The 18,238-nt window shown below is 36.3% G+C and overlaps 1 protein-coding gene and 1 long non-coding RNA gene across 8 annotated transcripts in view; one reads left to right on the forward strand and one right to left on the reverse strand.

Annotated features, from left to right (window-relative positions):
* Positions 1 to 18,238, forward strand: part of Mctp1 (multiple C2 and transmembrane domain containing 1) — a 551,176-nt gene that overhangs the window by 390,237 nt on the left and 142,701 nt on the right. For all 5 annotated transcript variants that reach the window (XM_035440464.1, XM_027401826.2, XM_027401829.2 and 2 more), the window contains 5 exons: positions 3,597 to 3,699; positions 5,426 to 5,528; positions 5,859 to 5,960; positions 6,344 to 6,418; positions 8,318 to 8,437. In XM_035440464.1, coding sequence (XP_035296355.1) covers positions 3,597 to 3,699; positions 5,426 to 5,528; positions 5,859 to 5,960; positions 6,344 to 6,418; positions 8,318 to 8,437 — 503 coding nt within the window. The remainder of the gene's footprint in view (positions 1 to 3,596; positions 3,700 to 5,425; positions 5,529 to 5,858; positions 5,961 to 6,343; positions 6,419 to 8,317; positions 8,438 to 18,238) is intronic.
* Positions 8,431 to 18,238, reverse strand: part of LOC103159685 — a 53,778-nt gene continuing 43,970 nt past the window's right edge. For 2 of the 3 annotated variants that reach the window (XR_004768499.1, XR_004768500.1), the window contains exon 3: positions 8,431 to 16,228. This is a non-coding gene — a long non-coding RNA (uncharacterized LOC103159685). The remainder of the gene's footprint in view (positions 16,229 to 18,238) is intronic. The other variant, XR_004768501.1, reaches the window with a different exon arrangement.

Below are 18,238 nucleotides of genomic sequence, written 5' to 3' on the forward strand. Positions count from 1 at the left end.
CAACACCATGTCTACCACACAGCACTACTACAATTTCTGTCTTCCATCAATTCCAAATTCCTCAATTTGTTACATTTCTAAGGAAAGAGATAGGTATTTCTGTCACCAAAATAACAGAAGTGAAGAAAGAGACTATTGGCACCCCACAGGTCTGCCTTGAGCTTAGGACAGAAGTGAAAATAACAATATAATAGAGTATATAATCTATTAAGTTTCTGTTTAGTGAAAAATTATAAGACTTAAAAATACACCTCAACATTGGCTACTGCCTTCATCTCTCACACTTCTAGCCATGTGATATTGAGAAAAAATATGCACTTTGCAAAATATTGTATGCCTACTGGGCATCAGTACTCCTTCCCAGAGGCCAGCCACTCTGGTGCTCTCAGCAATCAGAGAAATGTACTACAGAGTCAAAACAGATGATAAAAAGATGAAAGGAGTGGATGGTAAATATGTGAGTAGTGATTTGGCTTATCTCTAGTGTTTCTCTGATTGCTTTTACTTGCATAAGTGGCAAATAATCAACCCTAAAAAACTAAGGAACAGAGAAGCCAGTATTTTCAAACAGCAAAGCATCAAGACAAACTAGCACACTGCTTACAGCTACTTCTTTAAAAGTAAAACTCTAATGTATGCTTTAATTCTGATTTGGTAGAATCTGATATGGTACTTTGCTATTGCTGCTGATAGTAGTTTGTAATTGCCTTGATCGCTGTGTCAGAAGAGTCCTTTTTAAGTTAGTGAAGACTAATAGTGTTCAAAGACAGCATTGCATCAATTTCTAATACTACAAAACATGCCTTTTTAGAAAAACAGTGAATAAAAATTCAATAAACTTTCTTTTATCTTTTTTATTACTTCTTTTATTGTTTGAAGTTATAATGTAATTGTGTCATTTTTTTTCCTTTCCTCTCTCCAAACCCTCCCACATACCCATTATCTCTCTTTCAAATTCATGGCCTCTTTTTTCATTAATTGTTATTGCATGCATCTATTCCTTAAAACAACCTATCAGTCTGTACAATGTTCCTCAGATGAATGTCTTCAGGGATGACAGCCAGTTGGTGTGCTCTTCCTTAGGGAACACTAGACCTCCAACACTCAGTGTTCCTCAGTTGCCTGTAGTTAGTTATTTAAACAAACTTTCTTCTCTAGTCTCTGTCAGATTCTAGGGAGAAAAGCTGGTTAGTGACTGTTTTTTCTATCCACAATCCCACATAAAATTCGGCTAAGTTCAGTTAACTGTTTTCCCAATGTTGGTAATGTAAGATGTGTTAGACTGTTCAGTATTTGCATTGCTAAAATACAATGCTTCGACTTTCAAAGGGTTCCCAGAACCCAGTTGTTTATTACCACCTGCATTTTGGACTGGCTGGCACTGCTCTCCCTAGCCTTCCCATTGCCCTCTCCACCTTACTCTTCAGATAGCCATCAGTTCAGATCATTCCTCAACTCACATTCCCCCAAAGCATCGTGTCTTGCAAGAGTGAGAGCTATGTTTTTCAGAGGCCCACTGTTTTCCTTGTCCCCCCTGTCATGTAGTACACACATTCCCAATCTATTTCCTCAGTCATTCTGGCTTCCTGGATATTGCTAGCAAACCAGACACAGCCACTTCTCTGGCCTTTACAGGGTCTGTTCCTCCAGGCAAACTACAGCTCACTCTGTTACCTCTTTCATTACTTTGTCTCTACGCCATTTGTTTGCAGCAAGTCATGTTCTTCAGTCTTTGAAGATCCTGTGTACAGAAGCATTTCACATCACAATACCCATCATTAAATTCCACCATCGTATTTATCACTTGACACATACTGAAATGCAGTCATTTTCTTCAGTCCAAAATCCATAAGTACAGGGATTATTTTCATTGTTTTATACGTTGTTATTTCTCTAGCATATACAATACTGGTTGTGATAAAGCAATGAAGATGTTTTAAAATTATAAAACTTTTCCCATATCTGTAACCTGCTGATGATTAAGACATGGCATTATTATTGAAGAAAATCTTGCCTAGAGGTTTGCGTATAAACATTTTCCAAAAGCTATTTGTGCCTGCCTGTGTATGCTAGTTTCAGAACTCTATGAAAGAAAATTAAGTTATTAAAGTCCCAAGTGAAACCAATTTCACTGGCTTTAAATGAACAAGATATTTCAACACTGTCTTTTGTATTGTGTATGAGTTGGGAATGAGAGTAGTGAAGGTAAGAACCAGAACCCATAAAACCGGGCCAGGGGCAAAGCATATAGGTTGACTTGTCACCAGTCATTAGAGATGACCAGTTCTCTAGTCTTCCCTGAGAAGACGCCTCAAGACCCCAAATTGAGGAAACTACCATAATGTTAAATTATGCAATTATGTTGGGTTAGATGAGACTACCAAATTAACACATGCATACTAAATCGTTTTCAATATAAAATTCATAAATTAAAGGTAGCTTGATGTTTGTACTGCTCATTTAAATATCATCCTATGACAATATATATATATATATATATATATATATATATATATATATATATACACTCCTCTGTGGGAATATACAGCTTCTCTGTCACTGATAGCTAATAAATTCCTTCCCATTAAAATCTAATTGAAAATCTTAGATGATATTTTAGGTTTCGCACCAGTTTAAACTACTGTGGCTACAATTCACAATGCATTTAAAACAATTGTTCTTTATCATTAAAGTTAATAATATGCACATTAACCTCTTATGTAGTCTAAATCAATATTGTAGTTTAAAAGATATGACCTCTGAACAGCTTTGTCTAAATATTGATTCCATTGTCATTTGTATAAGATATCAAACAAATTACACACTGCACCAATACCACTCACGCTGTTCTCACAGAGCCAGAGGCTCTGTGAAATCTTATAAATCGAGATATGATATGTCAAAAAATTCGAGACATCCCAAAATGTAACTATGGAATGGATGATTGGAGCATGGCAGATGAGAGTCACTATGGATAGAAAATGTCCAGGTGCTTTATTTACAACATTGAAATAACATTAAGAACAAGAAGTGCTGTTTCTTTAGTATGCAGACTGCTTGTTGATCTTAAGATCCAAACAGCCTACTTATTCAGTATCCTTTACCTTTTCATGAATCCCATAGATATCTCAGGGGAAAGTAACTCAGCCATAATGAGATTGAATTGCTGTCTGTCGGCAATATAGTTATTTTCTCATATTCAGCTTATATGGAAGTCCTCGTGGTGAGTTACTAGAGGATCAGATAGGTTGAAAAGTATATCTGTAAGATTAAAGTGATTGAATAGTTCAAATGGTCATAATAGAACCAAAGAACGTGCACTTTCCCATAAAAGCTGTAGTTTTATATTTGCTAAAATTTGCAGCCTATCAAAAGTCAAGCTATACACTTTGGTCTCAAGTTCTAAATCACAATGAATCATAGCAATGGCTAATATCCAGTTACATCTGTTTTGATGAGATTTGTTTTTAATTTGTAAGTTTTTCATTTGTTATAAAACTTTTTGGGGAAGGATTGTGATCACAAAGGATATGATCATTATACCATCAGTGCAGGTGCTGTGTATGCTGAAATCATTCTCTGCAAATCTCCCGTAGGCAAAAGTGATCCATTTTGTGTAGTAGAACTGAACAACGATAGACTGCTAACACACACTGTCTACAAAAACCTCAATCCTGAGTGGAACAAAGTGTTCACATTGTAAGTACAACAACCACTTTGTGCTTATTTTAGAACTGGTGTGAAAATATAGTTCATCCTGAGACTATGTGTGTATGTGTGTGGTGTGTGCACACACGTGTGCATGCAGGTGCACACTCTAGTTCACAGAACAACACATCTGCTCTGCCTTTGCTAACTATGAATTTCCAAAGCCCCTATCTTCTCAAGAATAAAACTTGGGAAAACGGGTATGTCCTTTTTCTTTGTTTTCACTAGACTTTTTTTTTTCCACTGTGCTTTTCATGTGGCTCGACTAAGAGTTTGCTCCCATCACTGAATCTGCATACTGCTTCTTCTTTTTGTACGTTCTATTGAAATTCTTCCTGATTGCATGGACACCAAGAAGGACAAAGCTCTATTTGTCCCATCGCTGAAATCAGCAAACAATCCAGTCGGGTTTGGCAGACGCCTATTTTGGGCTTGTTTCATTTTAGCACAATAAGGACATTAAGCATTGTCCTGGATCTCAAAACAACCTTTGAGTTAATTTTCCTTTTGTTTTAAAAAGTTTGTAAATCTTTTCCACTGTGCACAGTAAAAGCTGTGCATGCTGCTCTATAGTGGCCTATAAGTCCCTTTTAAAAATGGGGCTGTAGAGAATGGACTCCACAAAGAAAACTCTCAGAACAGAAGTACTTCACAGTTTTCTAACATGGTTTTATTTCTTGGACATAAAAAACTGCTAAATTCCTCATTAATTCCTTCTAATGTCTCTGCTTAAGAGCCAGTAACTAATCAGCTTTAATTATCTGACCAATTTATTTTTAAGGAATTCCACATTTTTATAAGAGATGAAAGCCTAGTCAGGAGGCTTGCACTCCTAAGAGGGCCATGGAGAGTGTTTTCTCTAGAATGCATAATTGAGTGAATAGGTTTGATTATTATCAAAGCGATTAATTGATTGTACCCTGGTAAAGCCTCTTTTCACGAGCAGTTATGGTGTTTCAGTAATGAGTATATTCTTTTTTGTTTTTCTTTTAATTCATATTTTCTTGGTAAACAATTTGATCAAAAAGTAAATGCTGTCAACAATTGAGAATTATTTTTCTTGAAACAAAAATATGAAGAACTCACAGTCTTTTATTATCATGTGCTGTCCTTAGAACTTATTGGAATTTAATTTTTTTCTAAATTCAAGGATAATACTGTACTTATAAATGCTACATTTTCTCTATTTTGTTTTCTTTTTGCTTCGAACCTAACAGAAACTTAGTAAGTGCATTAGCAAAAACTTCAAAAAAATAGACATGCCGTAGTATTGAAAACGGTAAGAGTTCAAAAATCTATTGTGACTCCTACTGATAGCAAACCTGTGACATTTTACATAGGACTTATGTGATTGTAGGCTTTATTATAATGAGAAGAGACAGAAAGCCTCAAGATTACCAGAAGTACTTAGTGATTTTTTTCCAGTAATTTATTCTTTGCATAGCCAGATCAAAAATGATATGTCATTAAGCATATAACTGAAAGTTACAGTAGTCTTCAAAGTTCCATATGCTATGACCCTTGGTATTGTCATCTTAGACGTATCATGAGAAATTACCGCTTCTGCCTTACCCTGTACATGTATGTCTGCGTGCAAATAATACACAGAAAAATAAAGACACAAAAAAACAGCTAGTACAATCTGAGGTTTCAAAACAAATCTAGCTTTACTTCATACTGATGGGGTCTTTCTTCCTTGGGTATGTTTATTACACAGCAACATTAAAGACATTCATTCAGTCCTGGAAGTGACAGTTTATGATGAAGACCGTGACCGGAGTGCCGACTTTCTGGGCAGAGTTGCTATACCATTGCTGTCTGTAAGTTTTATTCACCTGGCACACTGTTCTGTGTTGCTTTTGCTTAAGGAAAAAAAAAAAAAACTCAGCTCTATGTCTGTCATTTCTCAACCAAGGTCTGTAATAAGAACACTAAAAATTTTAACATACTCAATGCACGGCCATGTTGAATCCCATGATAGTTAATTTTTCTTGACAGACTTGATCCTGGTAATGAACAGGTACTTGTCAGAATTGCCACAGTTGTTTTGGGTTCTCTGTCAGTTTCAGCAGCTGGGGGTCAAAGGTCACTGGGGGAGTGTATTCAGTGGAGACCGCGAGACAGACGGCTGTCATGTCCTTTTCCCGCAGATTCAAAATGGTGAACAGAAAGCCTACGTCCTGAAAAACAAGCAGCTGACAGGGCCAACAAAGGGGGTCATCTATCTTGAAATAGATGTGATTTTTAATGCTGTAAGTCTTAACTTTGGCTTTTTTGTACTGCTAAAGAGTTCAGTTTCATGAAAGCTTTTGTTCCTGATTTGTAGAGAGTTTCTGTCATTCCGCATTTTCTCTAAACCTTGATGTATCCTGGAGAATATGCTTCTGGCACACCCACACTTTCTGCTACAGTGGGGCTGCTGCTGCTGCCTTGTGCGTGTGCTCGGCTGCTGCCTGCTTGCCTGCCTGCCTGAGAGAGGGACGCGCATGCATATGCAACTGTATACATTTATATTTTATGAGCACAGCAGCCAGGACTTTGAAACTTTAAAAATTATTGCAAATTGAACTGCATGCAAAACTTGTAAACAGTTGTAATATATGAACCCATAACAGACACATGTGTTGATGTATAGGTGAAAGCCAGCTTACGAACATTAGTACCCAAAGAACAGAAGTACATTGAAGAGGAAAACAGGCTCTCCAAACAGGTAAAAAAAAAAAAAAAAAAAGAAAAGAAAAAAAAAAAGAAAGATTAATTCCCTCTGGGAAGAACTGATTGATTCTCTAAAACATCGATGTAAATTCAAATAAACCTTAGAGGTCTGTAGTGGGGAAGCCCTTGCAAATTTAGTCACCTACATATTGAAAATGGCTGGTTTTTTTTCTCCTTTATTTTTCTCTCTTCGTTTCTTAAAAATATCAAGCAAAGAAAGGCAAAGCCGAAATCACAAATGAAATGGGGGTGGTAAGCAAGGAGAAGGGATTCGGTAAGTCCAGCATCTGATGGACATGTGGCTATGCACCAGGCAGAGAATGCTCATTTGGAACGTAAACTACAGTTTGATTGTCATGGCGTGTGTGAGTGAGACCGCCAAATCCTGAGGTTCAAATATGTGCACAGACCACCCACAGGTATGATGCAGGTGTGCGCTGCCAATAAAGCACTTCCCTCTAATCCAGTGAGGGGGGATCTTTTAATTAGATTTTAACAACAATCAGAAGTGAAGTTTCATTGGCATTTTCTACTAAAACAAAACAGATAACCAAACAAAACCCAGGAATTCTGTTTTTCCTTTTATGAAGCTGCATACATTAAGCTTGGCATTTATCAATAATAACTTAAAATTTACTTTAATATCAAGTTAAAAAGTGCTGCCTAACATTTTTAAATGTTTAATACAGTTTACAAAGCTAAATACAATGTGTTTATTGATTGTGGCTATAAAGTAACTGAGCTTACTTTTACTATAAAATATTTGATAATTTTCTGTGTCATGAGCAACCTTAAAATACTTTTATTTTTATTCTATTGACTTTACCACAAAATTAGACTTTTGGCATTCAAACAACGTACATTACACATGAAACACTTATCTAAATAGAAAACCATATTAGATTTCTCCATAATTATAGTTAAGAATAGTAAATATTGTTCTTTTAAAAATGTTCTAGGAAGCAAGAAGGGAAATATACAGGGAGCCTCTCTGGCTAAACACAATTCCAGTTTTAAAATGTGTTATAACTGCCTTGCTCATACATGCATCTTCTTTACACATGTGTACTTTTCTCATTTGAACTCAGTTAATTTTATGCATCTGTTTCTTTAAAATACTAGATTGATACTGAAATATATTTAGAATAGTGACATATTATCTTGCAGACATATGATTACTTTAACTACCCATTTCTGTATGTGACTTTTTAAAACATTATCTAGTTCATGGACATTCTTTTTACTGTTGATGTCATGCTATAGTTGTTTGTTTTAAACTTAAATTGCATCAGTTATCATATATACTTTTTCCTAATAAGAGATTTTACAACATATTTGATAACCATAAAAGTATCCTAACTCTAAACTCATAGGAAAATATAGGGCAGATTTAATGTGTAGTGAGGGATGCTTAGAAGACAGGAGCATCCTACTAAGTGGGAAAAGTTCTGAACCAACAGTACTTACATAGCAAGCCACATTAGGCAGGCTTCTCTCTAAGACTCTAAATCAAAACATTCTAAGGTATCCAATTCACTTTGAAGCATTTTGAAATTAAAAAATTTAATTCATCTTAAAACAAAAGGAAGAGTGTTCAGAATCAATAGGGGCCCACATTTTGTAAGTATCAGATGTTTTTCTTATGAACAAACATACCAGCTTACATGAAAACATTATTTTAAAATATATATTTATTCATCCCATCTAGCCCTTTGCACTCTTTCCGTCAATGTTTCCTTCCCTTTACCTAGTGGGCCAAATCACTTGGTATGTCTCTGTGACCTCATTGCCTTTCTGGATCCATGCTAAATCACCACAAGCTTGAACAAGTAGACAGTATATTTGGTTGTTTTCAGTCTTATGAACTCTAATACTATTTTCATTTTCCTTACAGCTGCTTCTGAGAAACTTCATCAGAACGAAGCGTTGTGTCATGGTGCTGGTAAATGCTGTGTACTACGTTAACAGTTGCTTTGATTGGGATTCACCCCCAAGGAGTCTTGCTGCTTTTGTGGTATGAGCTCACTGTATTACTCGTCCATTGTTATTCATCACATTCAGCAATCTTAGCTCCAAGACTCTGTGGCTATAGTAACAGTTATGTTGATAGAGCCATTTTAAAACTCCTATTTTGAGACTTGACTGGACAGATTTGCTGTGGGCAGGAACCTGATGGATTGTTCAGGGTCTGAATCCAAGAATATATTCCTCAGATTTCCGGAACGCAAGACATCTCAGCCAAAGCATAATTTTTTCTGACACTTAAAAAGTAAAATTTTGCATATTGTACAATTCCAGATCCCAATAGGAGAGCCAAAAAAGAAAAGTTCTCTGTGTTAAAAAAAAATGACAATGGTAATGGCCTTGATCACCAGCACTTTGATTTTATTCATTCTGTAAGTATAGGAATACCACTGGCAGTGCAATGCTGGTTGGTAAGGCTTTAATATGAGTCAAGCAGAAAGAGATGTGACCTATTTAAGAGATGTTTCTGTGGTTTCTAGTTTTTAAAAAGTCACAAGTGAGAATGTAATCGACCGAAATATTCTCTTTACAAGGTTCATCCTGTACCCTTTTACACTGATTATTTAAGAACTGATATTGAGACCAACTGGCAGTGGAAGAAAAATCTAAAAAGGCACTTCTTCTTGACCTATCCAGGATCCTCTCCACTTGTGCTATGTCTGCTTGGACGGTGTTTTACTTGAGGTTTTTGTGGAGTCCATCTTCTGAAAGTCTTTATTTTATTTTGTGTTTGTTAGGAAATAAGCAACTTATGATTCCCCTAAGTTGCAGTTTTGCAAAATATGACATTATTGTGGGGCTTACAGAAAGGCCTTTATTAGAGTAACAACCAACTTTTAGTATTACCATTCAAATGACTGTGTGCTTTTAGTTCTCCATCTCTATCCTCTGCATAGGCCTTGTGTGGGTCTTTCACTAAGGTCTGAGCACATGAACAAAGACTGCATATGTCCCTTTGTGTTCTAACTCACCAGAAAGTTAGCAGCCTGCTTCCCATAAACATGTTGTTGTCTCCTTAAAGAAAGTGACTGCCACCATCATTGTCAAAAAAAAAAAATCTCTCTACACTCTCCTAATACCTCTCACATAAAGGGTATATTGGAGTATTCTGATTTTTCATTAGCATAGAGACATTATGATGGTAAGCAAAATGATAGAGAATTTCTATATAACTTTAAATCACTATGTTCAGGTTCTAAAGGGCCTTGTAATAACAACAAAACTCTACTGAAAATGCCTACTGCCATTTCATTTTTGATTAACTTTCCTTAAAGCCATATCCACAGCTATTTGTGAAATTTGAAAACACAAAAATGTATATAATTATATCATTTATTCAGGAACATTCATTGTGTATTGTTTGGCATTACAGCATGTTGTGTGAGTCTCCAAATTTCTTCCAGCTCCCGAAGGTCATTTGTAAAGTTAATTCAAGATGGCAGCCCTTTTCACAAACTCCTTTTGCATCTTAAAAAAGAATAGAAGCAAGTGAAACTCTGAGAAACAGAGGTACCTGCATGTAATCTCACTTACAGTTACTTCACTAGAATGAAGCAAAGCACTGTGGGAAATGCTGAATCTACCTTAGCCAGTAACCAGTTTGTAACAGACTCAGTCCTAGGAAACACAAGCGGAATGCAAAGGACTTGTCCAGAAAAGACACTGGGATAATAAAGGTAGGAATTAGGGCTGAAAACAAGGATGGAACAGGAGAGCACATGACACAATGTGAAGAAACAATATTAACCATTTCCTTGAAAAAAGAAAAAAATAATTGCATTTTATTGAATGTGATTGAAATGATGAATCTCAAACTTCCTTTGTTTAGACTCCAACTGGGAGTCCATGGGGATGAGAACTCAGCAGCTTCATGCTATTTGCCTACCACCTGAAGAGTACCTAGCAGTTAGTGAGCTTCCAGTATAAATGGCCAACTAAATCTTTTGAATGAGGCTGCCAATCTGAAATTTTTTTCTTATATAGAGAAACTCCAAATAAATAAAAGTTTGCTATAATAAATATCTTGTTATTAAATGATGATAAGAACATGTTAATACTATCAAAGCAATTTTCCAATAATTTCTATATGAACCCAAAAGTCTGTTAAAATTTCTTATCAATAATCTACTTAATAATGGATTGAATTCTGATATAAAAAGATTCATACAAACAATAATTACAGTTTATCAGGTACTTCCTATGTGCCAAGGAGCTATTGTTCATATGCAAATACATGAAAATGCTCTTGCACTAAGAATTTAATATTTTCAACAACTTCATAATGTAGATTCTATTGTTTTCCTAGCATATAGATGAAGAAACTTAGACTCATAATGTGCACAGTAGATAGTCTTTTCTATAGAAGACTTTAAGTTATACACCTTATAATTGTAATTTAATTCAGAAAAAAAACTTTGTGAGAGATTTTAGCCATCTTATATAGAGAGAGTAAATGAGGTATTTAAAAATGAAATGGTTCGAAGTTGCAATTGCATAAGCAGAGCCTTATTAGGGCAATTTGTTGAAAAGAACCGATTTCCATTAGATGCACATAAGCAGTGCCCATTGTTACAGACATATTGTTCCCATCATGCCCTCTTGACAGATCATGGGTCTATTATTATAATATTGGTTCCATTTGGCCCATTTTTTTCCTAACTGCAGCTGTCTCATGGAGGACATGCATTTGTACCATTATGTGGCTTAGTTTTAGGCCCAGATCAGTATGCTTTTTAATGTTTAAATGAATATGATTTTTTTCTATTCCATTTTGGTTTTCTCTTCTAATTCAATTCTCTGAAAAACAAATGCAAAATAGTGAGGTCAAACTGGAAGAAAACAATCATATTTTGCATCTCATTGTCAGTGGATGTGCAAATGCAGACAGCAGCCACAGCCTCCCAGCACTACCTGTTTTGCAGGCAATAGAGAGGATATCAGTGGGGAATGGCAAAGTAAAGCTAACAGGCTTCTGGAAGGTCCTTGTTGCTGGCTGCTCTGAGTTCAGTTTTTAAGTTTTGTAAATTATTTTTCTAACGTAGCTCTGTTGTGTGTGGGGTAGAAGGCACTGCTTGTCCCTAGGAATCAGCTATTGTAGGCTTAGAAATATCTTACAAATTGAACTAATTTTCATCAAGCTCTTGACCAGACATTTGTGTTCTTGTGGAAGTCAGTGGATGCAAACTGGAAAAAGAAAAGGAGAGCGAGTGAGCATGCATTCTGTCTTTTCAGCACTGTCATTTCTCACTGTAATGAGCACAAAAATAATTGGAAAACTGGGCTATCAGCAAAAGGACACACTTCAGTGTGCGTCAGAGAATTATTTTACAGGACCAACTTTAATCTTTAAATGTGATTGTAGATAATTTGTGGTACCATCTGTCCATTTGGAATTGTTTTAGCCTTTTCTGTCCTTATACAGTGAGTGCTGCTGTGTTTAACATTACCATTTGATATTTTACACATTTAATTTCTGTTCTGCTGTGTGGTCCTTGGGGAATGAAACCCTAGTGCTACATGAGAGAGACAAAGTATTGATCAGTTAACATTTCAGCTACATTTATGTATGTCGCAAAATTAATGAAAATGCCAGACAAAAAATGTCAGCATGCACAAAGAGGTAGAATTTAAATTTGATACTTGAATGAAAAGTCTTAAGATATGCATTATCAAAAATGTCCTCTTGCCTTTAAAGTACAATTCTGCACAGACTAACTAGCAGGAAACACATATTTTACTTAGAGGAACAGTGAACATGAATTATGACAAGATACAGCTCCTCATAGCACCTTGTATAGCAAAATTGCATGTTTGAATGCATAACTGGTAGCCGTAAAATGTATTTGTTTCTGTTCATATCTGAGAGGAGCTGTTGGCTTCAACCCTCTATCCTGACCAACCCAGGCAGGCTTTCTAGTAAGACGCTGGCCCTAGTTTTGCCTCTCTATCTCTGTATTTCTGTGTGACTCTCCCTGTCTGTCTATCTCTGTGTGTGTCTCTCTCTGCCTCTTTATGTTTCTCTGACTCTGTGTGTGTGTCTCTGTCTCTGTCTTTCTCTGTGTGTGTGGGAGTGAACAGATTTCTGTATATAGTAATTCATTGAAGACACTGGATTATTATTCATTCCTTTCTGGGCATTTTCAATTGCCTGCTTTCCTTTGCTTCTGGACAATTTGTGTTCCCTCTTCTTTACAGAAGTCCCCATTTTTGTATAGGATCACACTGGGGCCACAGGTTTTTTTGTTTGTTTGTTTGCTTTTTCTTTTTTTTTTCAGAAAAGCTGGACCATTGTGGAGGTAGAGAGAACAAACAGGGATGATACAAGCATAGAGTGACATGTGGGATGTATGTGTAGGCAAATGTTCAAAATTAAAAGTAAAAAATGAAGAAACCACAGGCAAAAAGGAGGACCCGCCCTTGGGAGGCGATGGGAATAAAGGGCAGTGTCCTGAAGACAGAGGCAGCCAGCAGGCTTTACTGTGTGCTTCCTGTATAGAAAGTCTGCTGCTGTTAAACAACTTAAAGATTTCTCTAATAAGTATTACAAGCAATAACAACATTGTAAGCGGCTTTCATGATTAAGGACTGAAAAAGCCATGGTACTCAAGGAGAAAAACCAATGTGAAAATGAAGGCATCTCTGCATCGCTTGTGGTTGGAGTCTGAGCATACATAGTGGCTAGAGGATACAAAGGTGTCTCTGCATCACTTGTGGTCCAAGTCTGAGCATCCATAGTGGATTAGGATATAGGATAATTATGCTGGATATAGTGAAAAGCACTTCACATTTACAGCATTTGGAGAATTTAATAGACTCCAGTAATACCACACCAATGATATTATGGAAATTTTCAAATTATTTTTATAGGAGCTTTTTGGTTGCTACAATTATTTTCTTAGAGTTAGCAAAAAATGGAAATGTTCCAGGTACAAATTTTATTGCTTTTTCTCACAGAAACAAAATTTAAGACCTGAAAATCAAAAGAAATAAGCACCAATGAAACATAATGTACTACTAACAGTCTGTGTGCTCATGAATTTTTCTTAAATTATATATCGAAATTTCCAAGCCCTTTCACCCACCATTCATAACACATGCTTTCCCCTTCAGTAAACTTACACAATTTAGAAAACAATACCTACAATTGATATAAATTTTACATTACATTTGACTTCCCTTCACTACTGAAGGAAGAAAAACACTTGCCTAGAATTTCATTGATTTAGGAAATCATATACCTCTAAAGTTGCTTAAAATTCCTTTACATAGTCATAGATGTTGACCTTAAGAAATTTCTAACAAGTACGCTAAATGCACACTTCACTTGGAAAATTGATAATCCAAGTACATATCCCCATCACCCTAAATTTATCTTCAAATATTGTCCTTGATTATATAAAAAGTTACAGTTGTGTTTTCTTTCACAAACAATGAGTATAAATTCTTACAATTGCAAGAACATCCTGGCAAAAGCTATAATTTAGAAGATGTAGAGTGTCCTAGGATCCTGTCTAGAGGAGATGCTGTAGGTCTGTGTGTGTGGTTCATACACACAGTCATTGTCCCTCTGCTCTGTAGTGTTATATATTTTATAGTAACCTAGCATGTGGTCAGATCCATGTCTTTCCCCTGGTGCCCTTTTTTGTTTACTTTAATAGATATCCACAAAGGGACTTTCTGGTCTTTGAGGGAATTGATCACATAAGCCTCAGATCTGTAATGCTTTGAAAAGTATATTCCTCTTACATTTTGTTTTATATTTACAGTAGCAAGAATTGAATCCTCAAGGAAGGTCACACTCAGGCTTTCTATAATTCAGCTCTACCTCCTTTTTCCTCTAATGTGAACAGTGCCATGCTATTAGCTAGGAAAGCTTTATTGTGGGGAGGAATGATAAAACCATTTCACCTTTGCCAAGGTGTCTGTTGCTATTCTGTAAGTATGGAAGCATTAACTAACATAAGTCCAAGAGTCCACCTTCTCATGAGCTTTTGAGTTGGGTGGTGGAGTTCATACCCCAAAGCTCACTCTTTCAGTTTGCTTATTTTTTTCCTGTTTGAGTGTTGTACCATTTCACCTTTTATTAATTAGTAAGATCCCTCAAGATCACTGTTTGCAACTGAACTATCAATCAAAAATATTTTAAATAATGAATAAGAAATACCTGTCTCTAGATTCTTAAATCAATGTTCTTTCCCTCTGAGTGTCTACCTACCTTCAAATTTAAATTTAGGGACATACTTGTTGAAAGTAGTGACCCATTTTTACTATAACCCATTATTATTCAAAGTATTTCCCAAAGAAAAATATTGAAAAGAATGCACTAACTATATGATTTACTCCAGTTGATGAAACAAACTCTTCCAGATGGTGGTAAATTATAAGACAGGCAGTCATTACTTCACTTTAGTAGGTAAGCTAACTCTCCCTGTGAGGTCACCCTTACACTGGGCAAACCACCTTCTCCACTCTGGCTAGCTGTGAGGATCCACACAAGAAGTGTGAGAACCTGGCTTACTAAGTGAGAAGGGAACTCGAGATCCTGCTAATGAACTTGTTCCTGTTTTTGTTGTCACTACTTTTCTCTGTCATTTAACCACATTTGAATGTACTAATAAGAACTGGGAAGCCTTTGACACAGAGGGAGCTCTGAGCTAAGGCTGCATGGCACCAACAGCTTTTGTTGTGATGACAGGGGTCCGACACTCAGCAAGTGGTAACATTTAGAGAGCAGTAAAAGAGTAAAGGTGTTCACACCGGTCATCAGTGAGCATCTCTAAGAGAAATGCAGAGAAAAATCAGGGAAGAGTGAAGAGGAAGCATATCAAATTGTAAATAGGTATGTAGATGAAAATGAAAGTCAGTCCTTATTTTAAGGGAGGAAAAAAAAAGCAAAATGGCCACATGTGGCTTTTATTTGGTCTTAGGAATTTTACTTTTGTTCGTATTATCTTAAAGGTATTTAATAAGAGAAAAATAAATGTGAAGAGCAATTGTCAAAGAGTACTGACCTTCAGAAATAATTGTAAACATTTAAGATTGTTTTCTGGCCCACACTAAGAACAAATTTGTGCCCTCACAGGTGGCACCGTCCTCTTAAAAACACTCCAAGTGGGGCTCAGCATACATTCAGCTGTGGTTGGTGACAAAGTCCAGCTTGGCATGTCTATAGTTTAAATATGACGCAAACCTGCCTGAAGAAGCCTTTGGTGACATCCATACAAAATTATTGACTATTCTAGAGTTCATTTCACAGAAAGATTTGTTCAGTTTTGAAAAATGTGTTCTTGCCCCTATACAAACTCACACAGGATCCAATCCCACTGTGCTTTCCTGAGCTCTGTCAACATGGAGAAGTGTGTGAACATCTTCTGAACTAAGTAGCTCGACCTCACTCATGATGAGGATGCAGTGGATTTTATCCATACTTTGCATTGTATTAATTAGTTATAGCCAATCTTTATATCTCACTGTATGTGTTTGCACTGTGCGGGCAAGTACATGCACATGTGTGTGGAACATAGGTCAATACTGATGGTCTTTCTTAGTTGCTCTCCACCTTAATTTTTGAAACAAGATCTCTCATTGAGCCTGGAACTCACCTATTGTCTAGATTGATGTGTCAGAGAGCTCAGGGGACTGCCTGTCTCCAGCCACTTTAGCACTGAAGTTGTAGAAGAACTCTGCATCCAAATCTCTATATGAACTCAGCTCCTCTAGCTTGTGCAACAATTTACTGACTGAACCCTCTGTATTCTTCATTAAGTTCTCCATTGGAGATCTGAGGAAAAATGAAGGAAAAGGAGAGTCACATAAAAATATATTTAAAAAAGAGTTTTCTCTGACCTATTCAGAATGGCAAATTAGTGTGTTCACCATTAAAACAAAAAGTTCATTATTGCAATTTTTAAACAATTATATGCATAATTGATTCTTTTGTCTCATGTGACTAAACACAAATCATACTATATATTCCATCATGTGTGTGTTTGTGTAGCTCCTGCAAGGGAACTGCAGCAGGACTTGAGTGTTTAAAGCAGGAATATTTCATCTAGTTGTGCTATAAGATGCTGGCAAATTTAACAATTTTCCTTAGTCAGTAGAAGAGAGCATTTGAATATAGGTTACCAGGGATTACATGTAATCTACCTAATTACCCACAAATTAGTGCACTAAAATTTTATCATAGAATGACTTATTCTGAAGTTATGCTAGAAAAGTGGGAGCTGATTCTCAGGGAAAACTGTGTTCAATTCCAATGGCTATGTTTGTATTTTCTAGGTAGGCAGCAATATTGAAAACGTTGAATCAGTATGTGACTTGCTTAAATCTTTTAAATAGAGTTTGGTTCTTCTATTACAAAAGCCTACTGTGTACCTCAGCCAGGAGGCTGATTATATTAGGGTATTTTTTTTTTCTGCTGAGTTTGTGCTGTTTCCTCAATCTTTCAAACACACACATGGTAAGCTGTAAGTCATCCCGAAGCTCTAAATCTTAACTGATATGTAATTAAACATAATGATTTTCATGTAGGCTCCCTAATTCCAAACAGAAAAGTCTGTTCTATGAGACCGGTCCTTGGAGCTTGGAGCATGTTTCTCCATCATGGCATAATGGCATACCAATAAGCAAGCTCCCTGATCCCTTCAAAGAATGGAAACACCACATGAAGAAACTAGAGCAATCAGATTCAGGATTTGGTGCAGAATATGCCAGGAACAGATCTACTCCAAACCCCATCCTTAGAATCATATGCCTCATCATGGCAAGGGCAAGGGGCTTTAAAAAGCAAAGAGTACATGAGGTCTCAAAGATGTAATGAAGCCACAGAATGATAATATGAAAGGGTACTTGGAGATAATTTTACAGTGCAGAGGCTGAAAGTACAAAGAGGCATATGGCTCCCTAAATTCTCCCCAATTGCTTAGTAGTGGTCATTTCAAAGATAGCAGCAATGAAAAGGTAATACAGTAAATTGTTGTCAATTAAGGAAAAGCTAGTATTGGACATCATCCCCTGGAAGTCCTAGGGTATAAAACGGGACTTCTGATTCTTGGCTTTTTCTGTTAGGGAATGTGTTGATGGGAGGGAATTCCCTGCTTGGTGTAGTAATGAATGCTTGGTGTAAGTTATATGTGGACTACATTTCTTGATGAAATTTTGAACTAACTGAGCCTGTATCCCATTAGAGCTCTCCAAACTGCAGTTTAGAGGTATAAATACAGCAAAAAAGAACCCCAAGAATTCACTTTGTGTTTCAAGTACACCATAGACAAGAAGAATTATTTTGTTTCTAAATATTAGTAAGAAAATGAGTGCTAAAAATTTATTTCCTGTGTTTAAGTATGAGTCATCATTGAGCTGATCAAGCAGCTCCAAGAGCTGACAAAGCAGCTCCAAGAGCCTATATTGACAAACATTGACACAATGGTGGCTAAATAAACCTAGTTTCCATTAGACTAAATAAATGCTAGGAAAGAGGGCATATATTTTAATCACTTGAAATAGTTGATTGCTCTGGGGTCCTTGCTCACTGGCAAGTCTTTTCCCAGCAGGGCCCTGGTACTGGATAAACAACAAAAGTAGATACTTCTTAAATTTCCTTCAGATTCTATAGATCCAAATTGTTCAGCATAAAATTAAATGGTATAATGTAATATTATATGCCCTTATGAATTAATGGCAGAACCAAAACCATAGGGTGTTGCCCACTTCTTGCTGTAGATTATTTGAAGTAGTATTTGTTATACACTTGGCGCACCAAGTTATTGGAGTTACTGGAGTGAACACA

The sequence above is a fragment of the Cricetulus griseus genome, chromosome 2 (assembly GCF_003668045.3).
Source record: "Cricetulus griseus strain 17A/GY chromosome 2, alternate assembly CriGri-PICRH-1.0, whole genome shotgun sequence".
NCBI lineage: Eukaryota > Metazoa > Chordata > Mammalia > Rodentia > Cricetidae > Cricetulus > Cricetulus griseus.